Source organism: Bos mutus, chromosome 9 (genome assembly GCF_027580195.1).
Source record: "Bos mutus isolate GX-2022 chromosome 9, NWIPB_WYAK_1.1, whole genome shotgun sequence".
Taxonomy (NCBI): domain Eukaryota; kingdom Metazoa; phylum Chordata; class Mammalia; order Artiodactyla; family Bovidae; genus Bos; species Bos mutus.
The window spans coordinates 62,585,937-62,603,021 of NC_091625.1; the positions used below are offsets into that span (position 1 = coordinate 62,585,937).

General features: G+C 40.4%; 1 protein-coding gene across 1 annotated transcript in view; it reads right to left on the reverse strand.

Moving 5' to 3' along the window:
* Nucleotides 1-15,039, reverse strand: part of SLC35A1 (solute carrier family 35 member A1) — a 31,370-nt gene extending 16,331 nt beyond the window's left edge. The window contains exons 1-2 of the mRNA XM_005902890.2: nucleotides 14,886-15,039; nucleotides 10,838-11,015 (exon numbers count right to left, since the gene is read on the reverse strand). Of these exons, the coding sequence (XP_005902952.2) occupies nucleotides 10,838-11,015; nucleotides 14,886-14,901 (194 nt within the window). The 5' untranslated portion in view covers nucleotides 14,902-15,039. The remainder of the gene's footprint in view (nucleotides 1-10,837; nucleotides 11,016-14,885) is intronic.
* Nucleotides 15,040-17,085: the final 2,046 nt, after the last annotated feature.

The window sequence follows — 17,085 nt, forward strand, 5'->3', positions numbered from 1 at the left end:
CCATCTCTAAGATAAAACATTTAAGTGGAAAAAAGTTAAAAAGCAAAGCACAGTGTAAACTTTGTATGCACACAAAATTACAAGCACTGTACATACATACATGTACATGCATTTTAGTTACATGCACTAAAATTCCCCAGTCAGACCATTTAAACCTTAAACCTTATTTATCAAGTAAGGTAGCCACCCGTCAATTCTTCCCCCCAGTCCCCATTTTTTTTTGGCAGTTCTAACTTATGATAAAAACAAGTATAATTTCATATTTCAAAAATTACTGAAACTTAAAAGTAAAATCAAACAAAGATGGTGGAAAACTCCAAATTAATTACAAACAAACAAACCAAAAAGAAAAAACAAACCTGTCAGTTTTTTTCATGAATACCAAAATAACACTGATGGAGAAAAACAGAACTAACGCAAGTATTCTAAAATACAGTCTTTTTACTGTATGCTCCAAAACTAAATGCAAAAAGAACTACATACAAATACTGAACTTTAGTTAGTAGGTTTGCTTTTCCACAGCTGTATGTTAGAAATTCTGAATCTACTTATTATATATTCTAGGACTGAGCAAATAAGTAAATATCTTTAAAATAATGAAAGTCAAACTTACCATCATTGGAAAAGAAAATACAGAAAAGGGGAAAGTTGTAATGAACTCTGTGGTACTGGGTCAGAATTGCAGGTATCAAACAATATATAACTCATAGTTATATACATACATATATAGAAACAGAGTAAAGGGCCCAGAAATAATGTTATCTCTCCAGTACCAATGTGCATCCAGATTCTGGTTTCTAAATACCATTCTTGTAAAAAAGAAAGGTTTCCTAGAGAAATTATGGTTTCAGGATTGGGGCAGGGAACGCACCCTTTGTTATGCTAAAAGAAACTACTCAAAGATTGGTAAGAATATGAAAAAGACAGAGGAAGGAAAAAAGACAAAAAAAAAAAAAAACGGGGAAACTTGAGGATGATCCCACTGTCCAAATCTGGACAATGTGAGCACAGAAATAAAGAGTGGTAATAATGGATTCCAGCCATCATAATAAGATAATCCATGAATCTACACTGAGAGTGAGAGGTGGATGGAGGGAGTAAAGGACAGAAAGAAGGAAAAGCTTCTTAGAGTAGAATATGTATGTATATGTTAGTTGCTCAATCGGTTCCAACTCTTATGCAGTCCCATGGGCTGCAGCCTGCCAGGCTCCTCTGTCCTTGAGACCTCCAGGCAAGAATATTGCAGTGGGTTGCCTTGGTCTCCTCCAGGGAATCTTCGACCCAGGAATAGAACCTGGGTCTCCTGCATTGCAGGCGGATTCTTTACTGTCAGAGCCACCACGGAAGACCCTCAGAGTAGAAGGCCAACCAATCAATGTGTAGAGAGTGTTAGAATTGGGAAATTACTATTTGGAAACATCAAATCAAAAAATGAAGAGAAAGAGGATATTTACCTAGTTTCAAAATATCTCTCCATAAGATACTTATTAGTTACAAAGAGAAAATTGGTGACTTTATTTGGCGAAACCTGGCAATGGCACCCCACTCCAGTACTCTTGCCTGGAAATTCCCATGGACGGAGGAGCGTGGTGGGCTGCAGTCCATGGGGTTGCAAAGAGTCCGACACGACTGAGCAACTTCACTTTCACTTTTCACTTTGATGCACTGGAGAAGGAAATGGCAACCCACTCCAGTGTTCTTGCCTGGAGAATCCCAGGGACGGGGGAGCCTGGTGGGCTGCCGTCTATGGGGTCTCACAGAGTCAGACATGACTGAAGCAACTTAGTAGCAGCAGCAGGCACTACCTTAATCAAGAAATCAAAGTTAAATCACCAGTAATGGGGGCAAATAGACATTATGTGCTTCTTGATAAGCTGCACTGAGAAGGAGTATCACTTCTGTGATATTCCTGACCAAAAACCTAATCATAATAAAGCATTCAACAAACAAACTGAAGGATATTCTACAAAGCAAATGGACTATGCTCTTTAACAGTGGCAAACACATAACAGTCTCAGGTTACAGGCAGCTAGAGGTAAAACTAAAGTGTGATTATGTTATTATTAAAGGACACCAGTGGGCAACTGACAAAATTATCTAAGGTCTGTGAATTAGTTAGCAGTATCACGGCAATACTAATGCCTCAAATTTGATATATGTAAGTATGTAAGAGAATGTTATGTTTTTTAGAAAATATGCACTGAAGAATTTAGGGACAAGGGCAGCTTGTGTAAAACTTGCTCTCAAACAGTTCATAGAAACTTTATACACATACAAATGCACAGAAATCAAGAATATGATAAAACACACATGGTAAAATGTTAACATTTGGAAATGAAAACTTAAGAAAAAAAATAAAACTACTGAGGTGTCTAACAATGCTACTACTAAATGCTTATCTTTGCCCTGGCTAATCACATAACAGCTCAATTATTTCATTGTTCTAAAAGACTAATAATTTGAAAATAAAAATCAGGGAACTTTCTAATGCTGTCACTGCCATTTTCTAGGGATCTTTGGCAAATTAAAACTTCCCTCAGCCTCAGATTTCTCATTACAGAAGATGAAATAATACCTAAGGCTAAAACAGTGGAACAAGAATCAAACAAAAACTGTGTTTACCTGTGTGTCTCCCTCACCTGTTCTTAAGCGGAGAATGTTTCCTTAACACCTTTACTCTCCGGCAGCCTGCCATTCTCAACAGCAACAATCCTGACTGTCTGAAGACAGCAAGAGCAGTTGCTGCAATCTTAAAAGAGGATGTTTGGCACTTTACATAACACATTTTGACAGTGATTAACAGCCAGTATTCCAGAGAGTGGTCACTTCCTTTCCAAAAAAATGAAGTTAGATATATGCTCATTGGGTTTTCAAAAATTTTTTTCACAACAAACACCCAAAGAAGCATTATTCTTTGGTTTTTCTAAGGAAATTTCAACTTATTATACATTATAGCAATAGTGCTGAAGTGGTGGCGAGTGTTCCCTAGTGCCAGAAAGTTGTGGTGTGCCTTATGGAGAAAACACGGTAGAGAAGCTTTGTCCCGGCGTGAATTACAGCACTCCTGGCCCTGAGTTCAATGCTAATAAGTCAACAATACATATTAAATGAGGTGTCTTTAAACAGAAACAAGGTTCTATTGTGATCAGCTGATGAAAATGTTGTGACCAGAGGCTCACAGGAACCTATCCCTGCTCCTCTACGAGCAAGTTCAGTAATCACTAATTCAGTGTTCGTGGGAACTACTGCGATAGTAGTAATCAACTGTTTATCCAAAGCCATCACCAGTCCTGTAGCTTCTACTTTTGAGAAGCAGAAGCTTCTCTTCATTGACTTCTCTTCATCACACTGTCATCATGCCCACAATCCCTGGGCTCTCATAAGCTTCTTTACTCCCAACTCTTACACCCTTCTTGTCCATTCTCCTCAAAGGAGCCAAAGTGACTCACCATACTATGGGTCGCCTTGTTAGTCCCTGGTTTCATCCTTTTGGTGATTTCCTGATGCACTTGAGATAAAATCTGAACTCCTTCACAGGCACACAGTTCCTCTTGATGCCTGCCCACCTCTCCTGCTTCGTGTTAGTACCACTCCACTCTCATAGCACTCCAGTGATCTGTTGTTGTTCTTTAACACACTGTCTCTTTACAGTGTTTTACCTTCTCTTTACCTTCTCTCTGCTCTTTTCTTGCCCATCTTCTGCTTGATCTTCAGGTCTGTGTTAAATATAACTTCCTCATATTCAAATGGAGACCCCCCCTCTTACTTATTTACAGCATCCTCTATTTATCCTCTGGTGGCTCAGCAGTAAAGAATCCACCTGCCAAGTAGGAGACATGGGTTTGATCCCTGGGTCAGGAAGATTCCCTGGAGAAGGAAATGGCAACCCACTCCAGTATTCTTGCCTGAGAAATTCCATGGACAGAAGAGCCTGGTGGGCCATAGTCCATTGGGTTGCAAAAGAATTGGACATGACTTAGCTACTATGCAACAAACTACTTATCCTCTTACCATCACCCACTGATTATTCATTTGCTTAATATCTAGTTCTCCACCAGACTCAAGCTCCATGAGGACAGAATAGATCTTTTTAATTTGCAGCTATATTTCTTACATCCTGAAAAGTGCTGAGCAAATAACTGCTACTGCTACTGCTAAGTCACTTCAGTCGTGTCCGACTCTGTGCGACCCCAGAGACAGCAGCCCACTTGGCTCCGCCGTCCCCGGGACTCTCCAGGCAAGAACACTGGAGTGGGTTGCCATTTCCTTCTCCAATGCATGAAAGTGAAAAGTGAAAGTGAAGTTGCTCAGTTGTGTCCGACTCCTAGCAACCCCATGGACCGCAGCCCACCAGGCTCCTCTGTCCATGGGATTTTCCAGGCAAGAGCAAATAACTGGGGCTTGATAAATGAATGAACCTGACTATTGCACTGCATCTTTTTAGCAATATATTGAAACAAAGCATGACTATATTTAAAACGTTTGTTTGGGACTTCCCTAGTGGTCCAGTGGTTGGGACTTCGCCTTCCAATGCAGGGGGCGAGGGTTCCATCCCTGGTCAGGGAGCTAAAACCCCACATGCATCGCCAAAACATAAAACACAGAAACAAACGAGAGGAAAAAAAAAAACACATAAAACAGAGGCAATATTGTAACAAATCCAAGTTTTAAAAAGCAGAAACATAAAACAGGAGCAATATTGTAACAAATTCAATAGACTTTAAAAATAGTCCACATCTAAAAAAAATTAGAAAAAAATGTTTGAAGGTAGTGAAACAGAGTATTTGGACATGGCAGTGACACATTTCTCTTTAAGTGAACTTAATTATAAGCAAGACGTTAAGAACTTTTAAGAACTGTCCTGAGTCTCTGCCCCCATCTCCACACAGTATAAAATGATATGTACTTACTTTAACAATTAGCCAACAGGGAAGCCTGGCGTGCTGCAGTTCATGGGGTCGCAAAGAGTCGGACACGACTGAGCAACTGAACTGAACTGAAGCATACTACTGAGCAAAGAGCATTACTGGAGGGACCATCCTAAGTAAGTGGGGCAAGCTTTGCACACATCAGAAACAAGTGAGGTTCTGGAGTTATCAACTCGATAAAGTTAGTGCCCTTTAATAGAGTGTAAAGAATGGGAAGAAGCGAATAAGCTTTTACCTCCTTTAACAGTTTTTTCCATTGACATGGTAGTTCACTTTTTCCCTTTTCTGTCATTATCTAAAACTTTCCAATCAAAATTTAGTATTATCTAATTTTTACATTAACTTAGTTTTTTGGAACATAGGGAAAATGTATTAATCATGAAGATCTAACTTTCCCTTTTTCTTCTCAGAAGATTCTCCAAGTTCTAAATCTTTAGTTATTTCTAACAGAATTCTTTCACATTCTCCCACAATATCCTGAAGTCCTCATCCTTTCTCTCAGATGATAAAGTGTTGGTTCTACTTTGAAAACAAAGTAAAAAAGTCCAATGTCATGTTTTTACCCTTATAGAAGGAATTAGTTTAACATCATGTGGTAAAGCATTTTCAAACAATATAAGTTCAAAATTATGAAATCAATTTGTTTCTTATGTGTACTAACAAAGCAACTCCTAAAATTTCTGAGTAACAAGTATCTTCTGATATTTAGAAGTCTCTCTACCACAGCAAATAAAGCACTGACATCCAACCTGGCTTTTTTGGGGGGGAACAAACTACTTAACATCCTATTTGCCTTTGGTCCACTTTTTTTAAATTACTGATTTTAGTATGTGTATAAAGAAATTACAGCACAGAGAATATCTGGAAAATCTACTCTGCAAACTTCACACAACTGCATCAAAAAGACAAACATAAAGTTCTAGGTGCTTTCACGTGCTCCAACTCTTAACTGTTCAGTCACAGTCCAGCCATCTATTTTATTCATCTTTTCCATATTCCAAACTGCTTCAGGGGAACCGTGATAAGCTAGCTGTCCTTTCAAGATCTAGAATCAACTTGCAGCGTTTTTACTGGGTGTGTTTCCCACACAGCGCTGATTTAGTTTCATTAGCGACTGTCTCATGACATACTGCTGAATAAGCTGAAGAAGTAATACACAATGTCCTTTCATTTCATTCTGCAGCTATCAACCTGTGACCTAACGCTGTAAATAATTCTTTCACTATTTTACCATTCCAAGAAATTAACATTTTCACAGATGCCCTCTTGATTTGCTCCAAGAAATTCTGCCCTACCAATGTGTTTTGAATAACCACATAATTTGCCAACGTGTTTCTCATTAAAAATTATGTTTGCTTTAAAATCCAGTAGTTTCTAATTCATTTCACTTCTTTTATGCTTTGTAATCTTTTTTTTCCCCCAGTGTTTTTTCCCACTTGGAAACTCCTTGTGTTTTAAATGATTTTTCTTCGCAGCCAAACTCTTGCTAGCCATGTCAAGTCAAATGCCAGCAGCCATCAAAACTCTGTCTCATAATTCTTTACTTTTTTCTGATTGTCCCTGGTCTTGTGAACTCTGCAGGTAATGTTTATAAAAGAGGCTCTACATTATCCTGGGCTTCCCTTGTGGCTCAGCTGGTAAAGAATCTGCTTGCAATGTGGGAGACCTGGGTTCAATCCCTGGGTTGGGAAGATCCCCTAGAGACAGGAACAGCTACCCACTCCAGTATTCTGGCCTGGAAAATTCCATGGACTGTATAGTCCATAGGATCACAAAGGACATGACTGAGCAACTTTCACTTTCACTACATTATCCTGGTGACATAAACAGCCATCTGGTTACTGATGATGATGACAACGAAGTACAGTATTTGGTTTTCCACAGTTGTTGTTTCAACACCATTATCTAACTAATCTGATGAATTCTTAGAAACTTTTCTGCTTTTATATTAATTTCAAAGAAAGTTTCCACAAAACAAACTTCAACTGACCATACCCATAACATTGAATAGCTTAAAATAAGAAATACTATAAGCGAGCAATGCAAAGCTGGGAAAGCATCAAAATAACACAAAAAGTCCATGCAGTGGGTTGGCAGGACACTAGCCCAACTGCTGAGTTAAACCAAAGGCTTCACTACTTTTTAAAAAATTCTTAAACAGTTACAAAACAACTGAACCACGATTTGATCTTACAGCTTTAAATAGCAGATTCCATGCTTAACAGTCCTATTTCATTCCTGGGTCATAATTTTTTCTCCCTAAAGAAGCTGGGGGATAAGGAGAAGAAATGTGCTCCCTGTGCCTCTTTTCCACTATCTCCATTTTTGTATTAAAAGAAGTTAAGCCATAAGATTTTTATTAATTTATTTATTCCTAAATTGGTTGTTGTTCTGGCATTTCAAATATAGAGATTCTTGCCTTTTAAAGACACAATAAGGCCTCTCCTTTACCTGACATTCTCCAGAATCAGATCAGATCAGATCAGTCGCTCAGTCGTGTCCAACTCTTTGCGACCCCATGAATCGCAGCACGCCAGGCCTCCCTGTCCCTCACCAACTCCTGGAGTTCACTCAGACTCACGTCCATAGAGTCAGTGATGCCATCCAGCCGTCTCATCCTCTGTCATCCCCTTCTCCTCCTGCCCCCAATCCGTCCCAGCATCAGAGTCTCTTCCAATGAGTCAACTCTTCGCATGAGGTGGTCAAAGTACTGGAGTTTCAGCTTTAGCATCATGCCTTCCAAAGAAATCCCAGGGCTGATCTCCTTCAGAATGGACTGGTTGGCTCTCCTTGCAGTCCAAGGGACTCTCAAGAGTCTTCTCCAACACCACAGTTCAAAAGCATCAATTCTTCGGCGCTCAGCTTTCTTCACAGTCCAACTCTCAACATCCATACATGACCACTGGAAAAACCATAGCCTTGACTAGACGGACCTTTGTTGGCAAAGTAATGTCTCTGCTTTTCAATATGCTATCTAGGTTGGTCATAACTTTACTTCCAAGGAGTAAGCATTTTTTAATTTCATGGCTGCAGTCACCATCTGTAGTGATTTTGGAGCCCAGAAAAATAAAGTCTGACAGTTTCCACTGTTTCCCCATCTATTTCCCATGAAGTGGTGGGACCGGATGCCATGATCTTTGTTTTCTGAATGTTGAGCTTTAAGCCAACTTTTTCACTCTCCACTTTCACTTTCATCAAGAGGCTTTTGAGTTCCTCTTCACTTTCTGCCATAAGCGTGGTGTCATCTGCATATCTGAGGCTATTGATATTTCTCCCAGCAATCTTGATTCCAGCTTGTGTTTCTTCCAGTCCAGTGTTTCTCATGATGTACTCTGCATAGAAGTTAAATAAACAGGGTGACAATATACAGCCTTGACGAACTCCTTTTCCTACTTGGAACCAGTCTGTTGTTCCATGTCCAGTTCTAACTGTTGCTTCCTGACCTGCATATAGGTTTCTCAATAGGCAGGTCAGGTGGTCTGGTATTCCCGTCTCTTGAAGAATTTTCCACAGTTTATTGTGATTGACACAGTCAAAGGCTTTGGCATAGTCAATAAAGCAGAAAGAGATGTTTTTCTGGAACTCTCTTGCTTTTTCTATGATCCAGCGGATGTTGGCAATTTGATCTCTGGTTCCTCTGTCTTTTCTAAAACCAGAATAGTGGAAGCCAAATTTCCTTAAAAATGGATCTTGTTAAGAAACTGTAAACGTCTGAGATTTTAACCTACTTGCAACCCAACACATTAGACTGCCACAGTAGCTCTGCCTATAAGACAAATCTCAAACACAGATTTTCTATTAAACCTTTCCACTGTCTAGCTTCAAGTTATTTTTCTGTTCTTTACTCCCTCTCCACATCATTTTTAAAGTATTTTTTTCAGATGGATTATTTGTAATCATGCATGTGTTTTCTAGTATATTTTCTGTCTCTTCCACTAAACCTAAATTTGAAGCAAGCAGGAACCATATCTCATTCATTCCACAACATCTATTTTATTTATACTGTATCTATTTCATATCATACCAAGTCTACTTCTGCGGTGGTTTAGTCGCTCTGCTGCTAAGTCACTTCAGTCGTGTCCGACTCTGTGCGACCCCACAGATGGCCGCCCACCAGGCTCTGCTGTCCCTGGGATTCTCCAGGCAAGAACCCTGGAGTGGGTTGCCACAGGCTTCTCCGTTTAGTTGCTCAGTCCTGTCCAACTCTTTTCGACCCCATGAACTGTAGCCCACCAGGCTCCTCTGTCCATGGGATTTCCCAGGCAAGAATACTGGAGTGGGTTGCTATTTCCTTCTCCAGTCTATTTCTATATCCAACACCTATTGTAAAACTGTCACACAGAAATCACTTAATAAATATTTGTTAAATGAAATTTAAAGTGTTTAAATGTAATTTAACCCTTACACCTGCTATTCTTCACTGTTTCTTACACTCACCAGCATACATCTTGAAACCTATATGAATTCACTTGTCCACATGACCCAGGTGGGTCCTCATCTCGTGTATCTTTCCCAAGTATGGGAATTCCCTGGTGGTCCGATGACTAAGACTCTGGGCTCCCAATGCAGGGGGCCTTGTCGATCCCTGGCCAGGGAACTAGATCCCACGTGCCACAACTAAGACCTGGCAGAGCCAAATAAGTAAATTAAAAAAAAAAAAAGGTTAAAAAAAACTTTTCAAGTAATTTCCTACCAGATTTTAATTCTCACAACTCTGCTTTCTCCAGTTACAAACTAAAGAAACTATACAGTGTAACTCGAAGCTTGCCTTCTTGTTTGTCTCATTTTCTTTTGTCTTTTGTTACTGTTTTCTCTCATCCACAGCCTATGGCTATTTTCCTCTATCTTGAATGGACTCTTACCCCTGGTTTTATAGACAGGGTCCAGAACTTCCCTTTGCATATATTTCCCACTTTCCTTTACTGGTGGGGAGAAAGTCACCTGATTTTTATTAGACTTAAAATATTCCAGTCTATGAATATAATGTGGGAAATGAAAACAGACAAGTAAAAAACTGCTGGGCTTATGGGCAGCACTAAAGACTTAAAACGTGAACTTTAAAAAAAGAAAAAGAAATAGAGAAACTGAAGCTTAGGAGAAGAAGAGAAGCTAAGGAATATATGGAAAGTCATAATCCCAATGAGTCTAAGACTAAAATTAGGTCTGTATCACTCCAAAGGCACTATTCTCAACCCTGTCTTATATTTCAGCCTTGCTAAAACAATTTTCACCCAATGTTACTGATCCAAAGCCCCCAGTGCTACCAAATATTAATAGCACGATAGTAAGGAACCTCAGACACCGTGTAGGTAAAATAGGGGTAATTACCATACTTACCTAAAGAATGTATAAAGACCAAACAAGATAACTAAGGAAAAGCACTTAGTACAGGGTCTAACACTTAACATAGAAAATACTCAGGAAATGTTAACTATTATGATCGCTTTATTCCTCTCTAACAGAAGTCAGCACATTTTCTGTAAGAACCAAATGGTAAATAGTTTAGGCTGTGTGAGCCACACAGTCTGTGTTGCAACAAAAACAAGCAGCAAACTGGATTAACCAGTGGGCCATAGTTAGCCAACTCCACCTGCTTTATGGTGGTTTTTCAACTTTGGCACCACTGATATTTGGGGATGGAGACTTCTTTGTTATGGATTGCTGTCCTGGAGGACACGGCATCACACGATGTTTATCAGCACCCTTGACCTCCACCCGCTTGATGTAAGTAGCATCCCCCAAGTTGGGTCAACCAAAATTATACCTCCTGGGGAGCAAAAATGACCTGAGCTGAGAAAGCTTGCTCTAGAGCAATCAAACATATGAAGATATAGCTTGAATTTTCTAATAAAGAACGTAACTGAGTAAAAAAGTAAAAATTTAACACACTAAAAAGTATTTATACTCACTTAGCTAAAATGCCCACACTTAGCAATAACTTTATAACTTCTGTGATACACACGGCTGTGGTTGAAAAGTAGAGTTCTTTGTCTGATGTCCTTGTGTATCTTAAAGCTATGGTATAAGTTGCAGCCACCAGGGTCATCACTGCCAAGTAGTATAACTTGAATAATAAATTGACATTTTCTGGAAAATATGTGCAAAGATATTATTTAATAGACAACATTATGTATATAAAAGTTAATCAGTGTTATACTTCAAGATGCTTTCCAATTTCAAGCACAAAATACATTAAAAAACTTGTTTTCAAAACAATGCTCTCTAACTACATGAAAAGAAACACACACACACAATACATAGCTGACTTTCAATATCAACTGGTTAGGCACAGATTTTGCTCCTGGGGAGGGCTCAATTGCAAGATATCTGGCTTAACTAACTCTAGTTTAGGATGTTATAAATTACACACTTTATATATCTTTATAACTCATACTTGTGAAAGCAAAACATTGATGGCAGGATAAAAACAATAGCAGCAATGTATATTCTAAACAGAGAGACAGCAGGAAGAAAACAAAAGGAATAAGTGAATGATAAAATAATACAGAATTTTATAAATTACATCCAGCCTCTCATTTCACAGCATTATATGAGAGATAACTCATAACACACACACAAAAAGAGTATTAAGAATGAAGTTCTGTAAAACCTGAAATCCAGGAAATATACACAACTTATGAACACTCAATTTAAGAACTTATTGTAAGTATATCTGAGCATCAGCCATCACTCGGGCACCAAGGCTGGTCCACCAACTTCAATAAAACCACAAGCAGTGGGGAGCCAGGTCTCCTTCAGTACTCCCAGCCCTGTTATGAGACAGCCATCACCTAGTACTCAAACTATTTCTACTTTTTTTACCCACTTCATACTTCCCTCATCCCCAGCTATATTTAACCTTCTTTCAAATCTTCAGGCACATGTTAAACAGGGATCAGCAAGTTTTATTCTGTAAGGGCCAAAAGTAAATATTTTAGGTTTTTTAGGCCATGAGGCAAAATTAAGGATATCATGTAGGTGTATGTAGGTGACAAGAGAGAAAACATATTTTCACATTTAACTTATATTTATTGGAAAAATTCAAAATATAATAATAATTGAGTACAATGCTTTCTTATATTGAGAAGACGGGAATTCTGGGGGTGGAGGTGAAGGCAGGTAACATTATGCTTCACTGGTCTTCAAAGTTGGTGTTCCATCAGATCAACTGCAAACGTTCATCTGTAAAAACCATTCTTAGCTCACAGGCCATTCAAAAACAAGTGATAGGCTGGGTTTGACCAATGGGCCATACTTTGACAACCTGGGCTAAGAACCAGAGGGACAGAGGTTGCTCTGGGCTGCTACTATAACTACATTACATCTAAGTATGCTTCTTAACTACTTTGGAAGCTTAACCATAATTCAAAGGTGACTTGCACAGGAAAATAAAAGTTTCAAACAAATCATCTTTGTATGGTAAGGTGGAAACTTACTAGGAAAACAGGTTCTTCAATATAAATATTTTTCCCTGGGTGAATTAAAGAATTATTTGCAAAATTCAGGCAGATGTTTAAAAGTACATTAGGTCTTACCTAAAAAGCTGGATGGCAGAACAGAAAAAATAGAGCTTATCTCTGCCTAAAGTTTCAATCGATCTTGAGGACCCAAAAGGCAATGTTAATGTAAAAGAGATTGAAGAGGATTACTGTAATACTTCACTTGCCCTAAAACTCTCCTACACAAGGAGGAAATGTAAGACAAAAAATAAACAGCAGTACAGGAGAAAGCATTTCCCATCTTCTTGATCAGGGGTGAACAAAGTACATTTCCTCTCATTTTTCTATGATCTGAAAGCTGAGAATAGGTTTACATTTTTAAATGGTTGGAAAAAAGTTTTTAAATAACATTTTGTGATGTATGAAAATTATATGAAATTCAAATTACTGTGTCACAAAAAGTTTTATTAGTTTTTTTTTTTGCCCTGCAACAGCAGGGTGAGTAGTTATGACAGAGACCATCAGCTATTAACAGAAAAAGTTTACCAACCCACATGTCCTAGATTATCAATACTTTCCTAAATAAGAGAGGTTAGGACTCCTAAACTAAAAACTATGTCAGCGATTATATAGGTTCCTGATTCCAAAACAACACAATGAATGGCTAAAATTTTGAAAATACACCTATTAGCATAGTGATTAAATGGGAATACATTTGATATTCCTGAAAATAACTACCAATTAAATAGAAGAGCAAGCAAATAAGTTTAGATATCTGTATAATGAAAGTGCAATTATTAGCAATTTCAGTTTGTTTCAAGGTAGTATTATCACAAGTCCATACTGGGACTTCCCTGGTGGTCCAATGGTTAAGACTCCTGAGCTTCACTGCAGGAGGTAGAGGTTCAATCGTTAGTCGGGGACTAAGATCCATGCGGTGGCAAAAAGTCCACAGCTTAACTGCATTGTTGAGTGGGCACAGTGGCACATCAGCACTGTTTTCTCCTTCTCTCAAAGCTCCCATTAGCTCCCACACAACTTCTGTTTATATGTGGAGAATCCCACCACCCCGCCCCGCAAAAGAAATTTACAAACTGGAGTTGTATATTTTTCTCAGTTGTAGTTCACTATATTTTAGAGGGGACATTATTTGTAACACCTGAGAAGGTGGAAATTAGGAAGTCCCAGATAAATAAATCCTTTGTGAATATCAGGAAGTTTGGGATTGCAATTTTGTATTACACAGTTCTAGCGGACATGTAAGATTTATCACACGACCCAGGCACAACAAATAGGTATTGGCAATAAGCCTAAATCTGTAAACTGAGCAACTATTTCAGATGATTTGACTTAGGTAATTCTGCAATTGCCTTCACCATTCATCTTGCTATTTTCATTTTATGTCAATTATCAAAAGAATTCTACTTTTTTCCTTTATTTCGGGTGTTGCTATAAAAGACTCTTAAAGGTGGGCTTATTTGAAATGCGAGAAGCATATGCAATTGCAGACAATGCCCCTGAGCAGGGCTTGAAGGATAAACGTGGCCTCTCCAACCAGGAAAATAATTTGCCACCCAAGCAAAAAGCTATTGTTCAAATATTTGTTCAACGTATACTCAGGGGTGAAGCCAAGAGCTCTATGGAGGAAATGTGGAGAAGAATCCGGGTGTTGCCCAATCTCTTGTAGCTTTACCATTCAGAAACTCAACTCCGGTTTCAACTTATCCCATCCAGCAAAGCAAACGAGCTGCAGAGTTAATGATACTTACACTCAGGAAAAGGCAATTAGTCATCAAACATTATTACTCTAATGAGCTATCCCTGGGGAAGGGGCAGGGGCGGAGGATGGGTATCATCCTTCCCACAAAATATTCAAGTGTTACTTCTAACCACATAACATTCTCGAGAGTAACTGTTAACGACAGCTTTCTCCGTCTCGTCACATTGCAAGGCTGTTCTCCTGCCCCAAGGATGTTTTCAGTATCTGTTAGGTGGACCAGCCGCTGCTTAGGTTCTGCACCCGGAGCATACCCTTAAGGTACTGAGCACCCCAGTGTAGAAGGCACCGCGGAGACAGCAAACGCGGTGACCCCGGCCCGCACTGAGACCCGTCCTGCCTCCCGCTGAGTGATGCGGGTCCAGCCCGGGCCCGGCGCACTGACCCCTCGCCCGGTCCGCTACAGCCCAGGCCTGTCTGAATTCTGTTCCCACCCACTCGTCCAGGCAGGCGCGGTCTCCGGCCGCCAAACCGGCTGGCCCTGAGTCCGCCCCCCGGGAAGGCAGCCGCAGTGGGAGGCTGGCTGCCCCACGCTCCCCTGACCCGTGGCAGCGCGCGCTCAAGCCCGGGAGCCGCTCAACACAAATCCCCGCTCCCCGACGCCCGGGCCTACCCCCCGGAGACCCGAGCCCCGCGGGCACGGAAGATGCTCGCCCGCAGACAGATGCAGACAAGTGCTGAGGCTCGCTCGGCATAGCGCCTCCGACCCGGGTTCTCCAGTCCCGCCGGCCCCGGCCTCACCTTTTGGGGCTGCCATGGTTCCCCGACAGCGCCGCGCGGAACTGACCCGCACCCCCTCCGCTCGCGTCAGGGCACCCGGGACCGCCTCCCGGAGTCATAGAGACTAAAACCGCGGGGCCTAGAGCGCCCCGCCGGCCAACCGGCCGCGGCTTCCCGCCCAGCCAAGCACCTGGACTAGGTTCACGAATTCGACCGCTGCAGAAAAGGGGCGGACCCGGAGGGAGAAGAGACCGATACCGCCCAGTTTCTGTTGACAAGGGAGTAAAACTTACGTTCCACAGCGTTCTTTTGTAAACTACAACTCCCGGCCGGCTAACGAGGCTGAGTCGCGAGAGCCGAGCGTTGCCTTCTGGGAACTGTAGTCCTCACCAGGTGATTTGGCGGCAAATAGGAATTGGTCTTCGATGAAAGGATTTTGGCAAAGCTGTTGTATATCGTCCTAAAACCCGGAAAGTAACAGAAACTAGGCAACTTCTGTAACTTGCATTAAGTTCCTCACTCATTAACTTCTGTTGTTACCTCTTATTTAAACTTAAAGTTTATATTATATATTGTTCAAAGTCTTGTGGCTGTGTCCTCATCGTCAGCATCATCTCTGATTATATTTACCTTACCAGACATTCTAACTGCACAGTCTTCGCTTCAAAACGTTAGGCATATCAACAGGCACAGACTTCAACCGCTATAATCTCCACGTTCACTGAAGCATGTTAATTGGCATAAGCGATATTAGAAATAATTCACCGTCAAATGGTTTTCAAGATATGTGGATTGGTTAAAAATATTGTTGGATATAAGTACCTCCATTCTTACAGGAACATGGGTACAATATTGTGAGATTCCCAGCAGCCTACACCTTCCGTAGCATGATCTTTCCCCTAAATGACTTTCAGACTTAATTGAAGAAAGTAGAGAAAACCACTAGACCATTCAGGTATGACCTAAATCAAATCCTTTATGATTATACAGTAGAAGTGACAAATAAGGTTCAATGGATTAGATCTGATAGAGTGCCTGAGAACTGGATGGAGGTTCACGACATTGTACAGGAGGCAGTGATCAAGACTATTCCCAAGAAAAAAGAAATGCAAAAAGCCAAAATGGTTGTCTGAGGAGACCTTACAAATAGCTGTGAAAAGAAGAGAAGTGAAAGGCAAGGGGAAAAAGAAAGATATACCCATCTGAATGCAGAGTTCCAAAGACTAGCAAGGAAAGAGAAGAAACCTTCCTCAGTGATCAATGCAAAGAAATCGAGGAAAACAATAGAATGGGAAAGACTAGAGATCTCTTTAAGAAAATTAGAGATGCCAAGGGAACATTTCACACAAAGATGGGCACAATAAAGGACAGAAATGGTATGAACCTAACAGAAGCAGAAGATAGTAAGAAGAGGTAAGAGGTAAGGCAAGAATACACAGAAGAACTGTACAAAAAAGATCTTCATGATCCATCATAACCACGATGATGTGATCACTCACCTAGAGCCAGACATCCTGGAATTCAAAGTCAAGTGGGCCTTAGGAAGCATCAGTACGAACACAGCTAGTGGAGGTGATGGAATTCCAGTTGAGATATTTCAAATCCTGAAAGATGATGCTGTGAAAGTGCTGCACTCAATATGCCAGCAAATTTGGAAAATTCAGCAGGGGCCACAGGACTGGAAAGGGTCAGTTTTCATTCCAACTCCAAAGAAAGGCATTGCCAAAGAATGCTCAAACTACCACACAATTGCACTCATCTCACACACTAGCAAAGTGATGCTCAAAATTCTCCAAGCCAGGCTTCAATAATATATGAACCGTGAACTTCCAGATGTTCAAGCTGGTTTTAGAAAAGGCAGAGGAACCAGAGATCAAATTGCCAACATCCACTTGATCATCAAAAAAGCAAGAGGGTTCCAGAAAAACATCTACTTCTGCTTTATTGACTACACCAAAGCCTTTGAGTGTGTGGATCACAACAAACTGGAAAATTCTTAAAGAGATGGGAATACCAGACCACCTGACCTGCCTCCTGAGAAATCTGTATGCAGGTTAAGAAGCAAAAGTTAGAACTGGACATGAAAAAACAGACTGGTTCCAAATAGGGAAAGGAGTATGTCAAGGCTGTATATTGTCACCCTGCTTATTTAAGTTATATGCAGAGCACATCATGAGAAATGCTGGGCTGGATGAGGCACAAGCTGGAATCAAGATGGCCG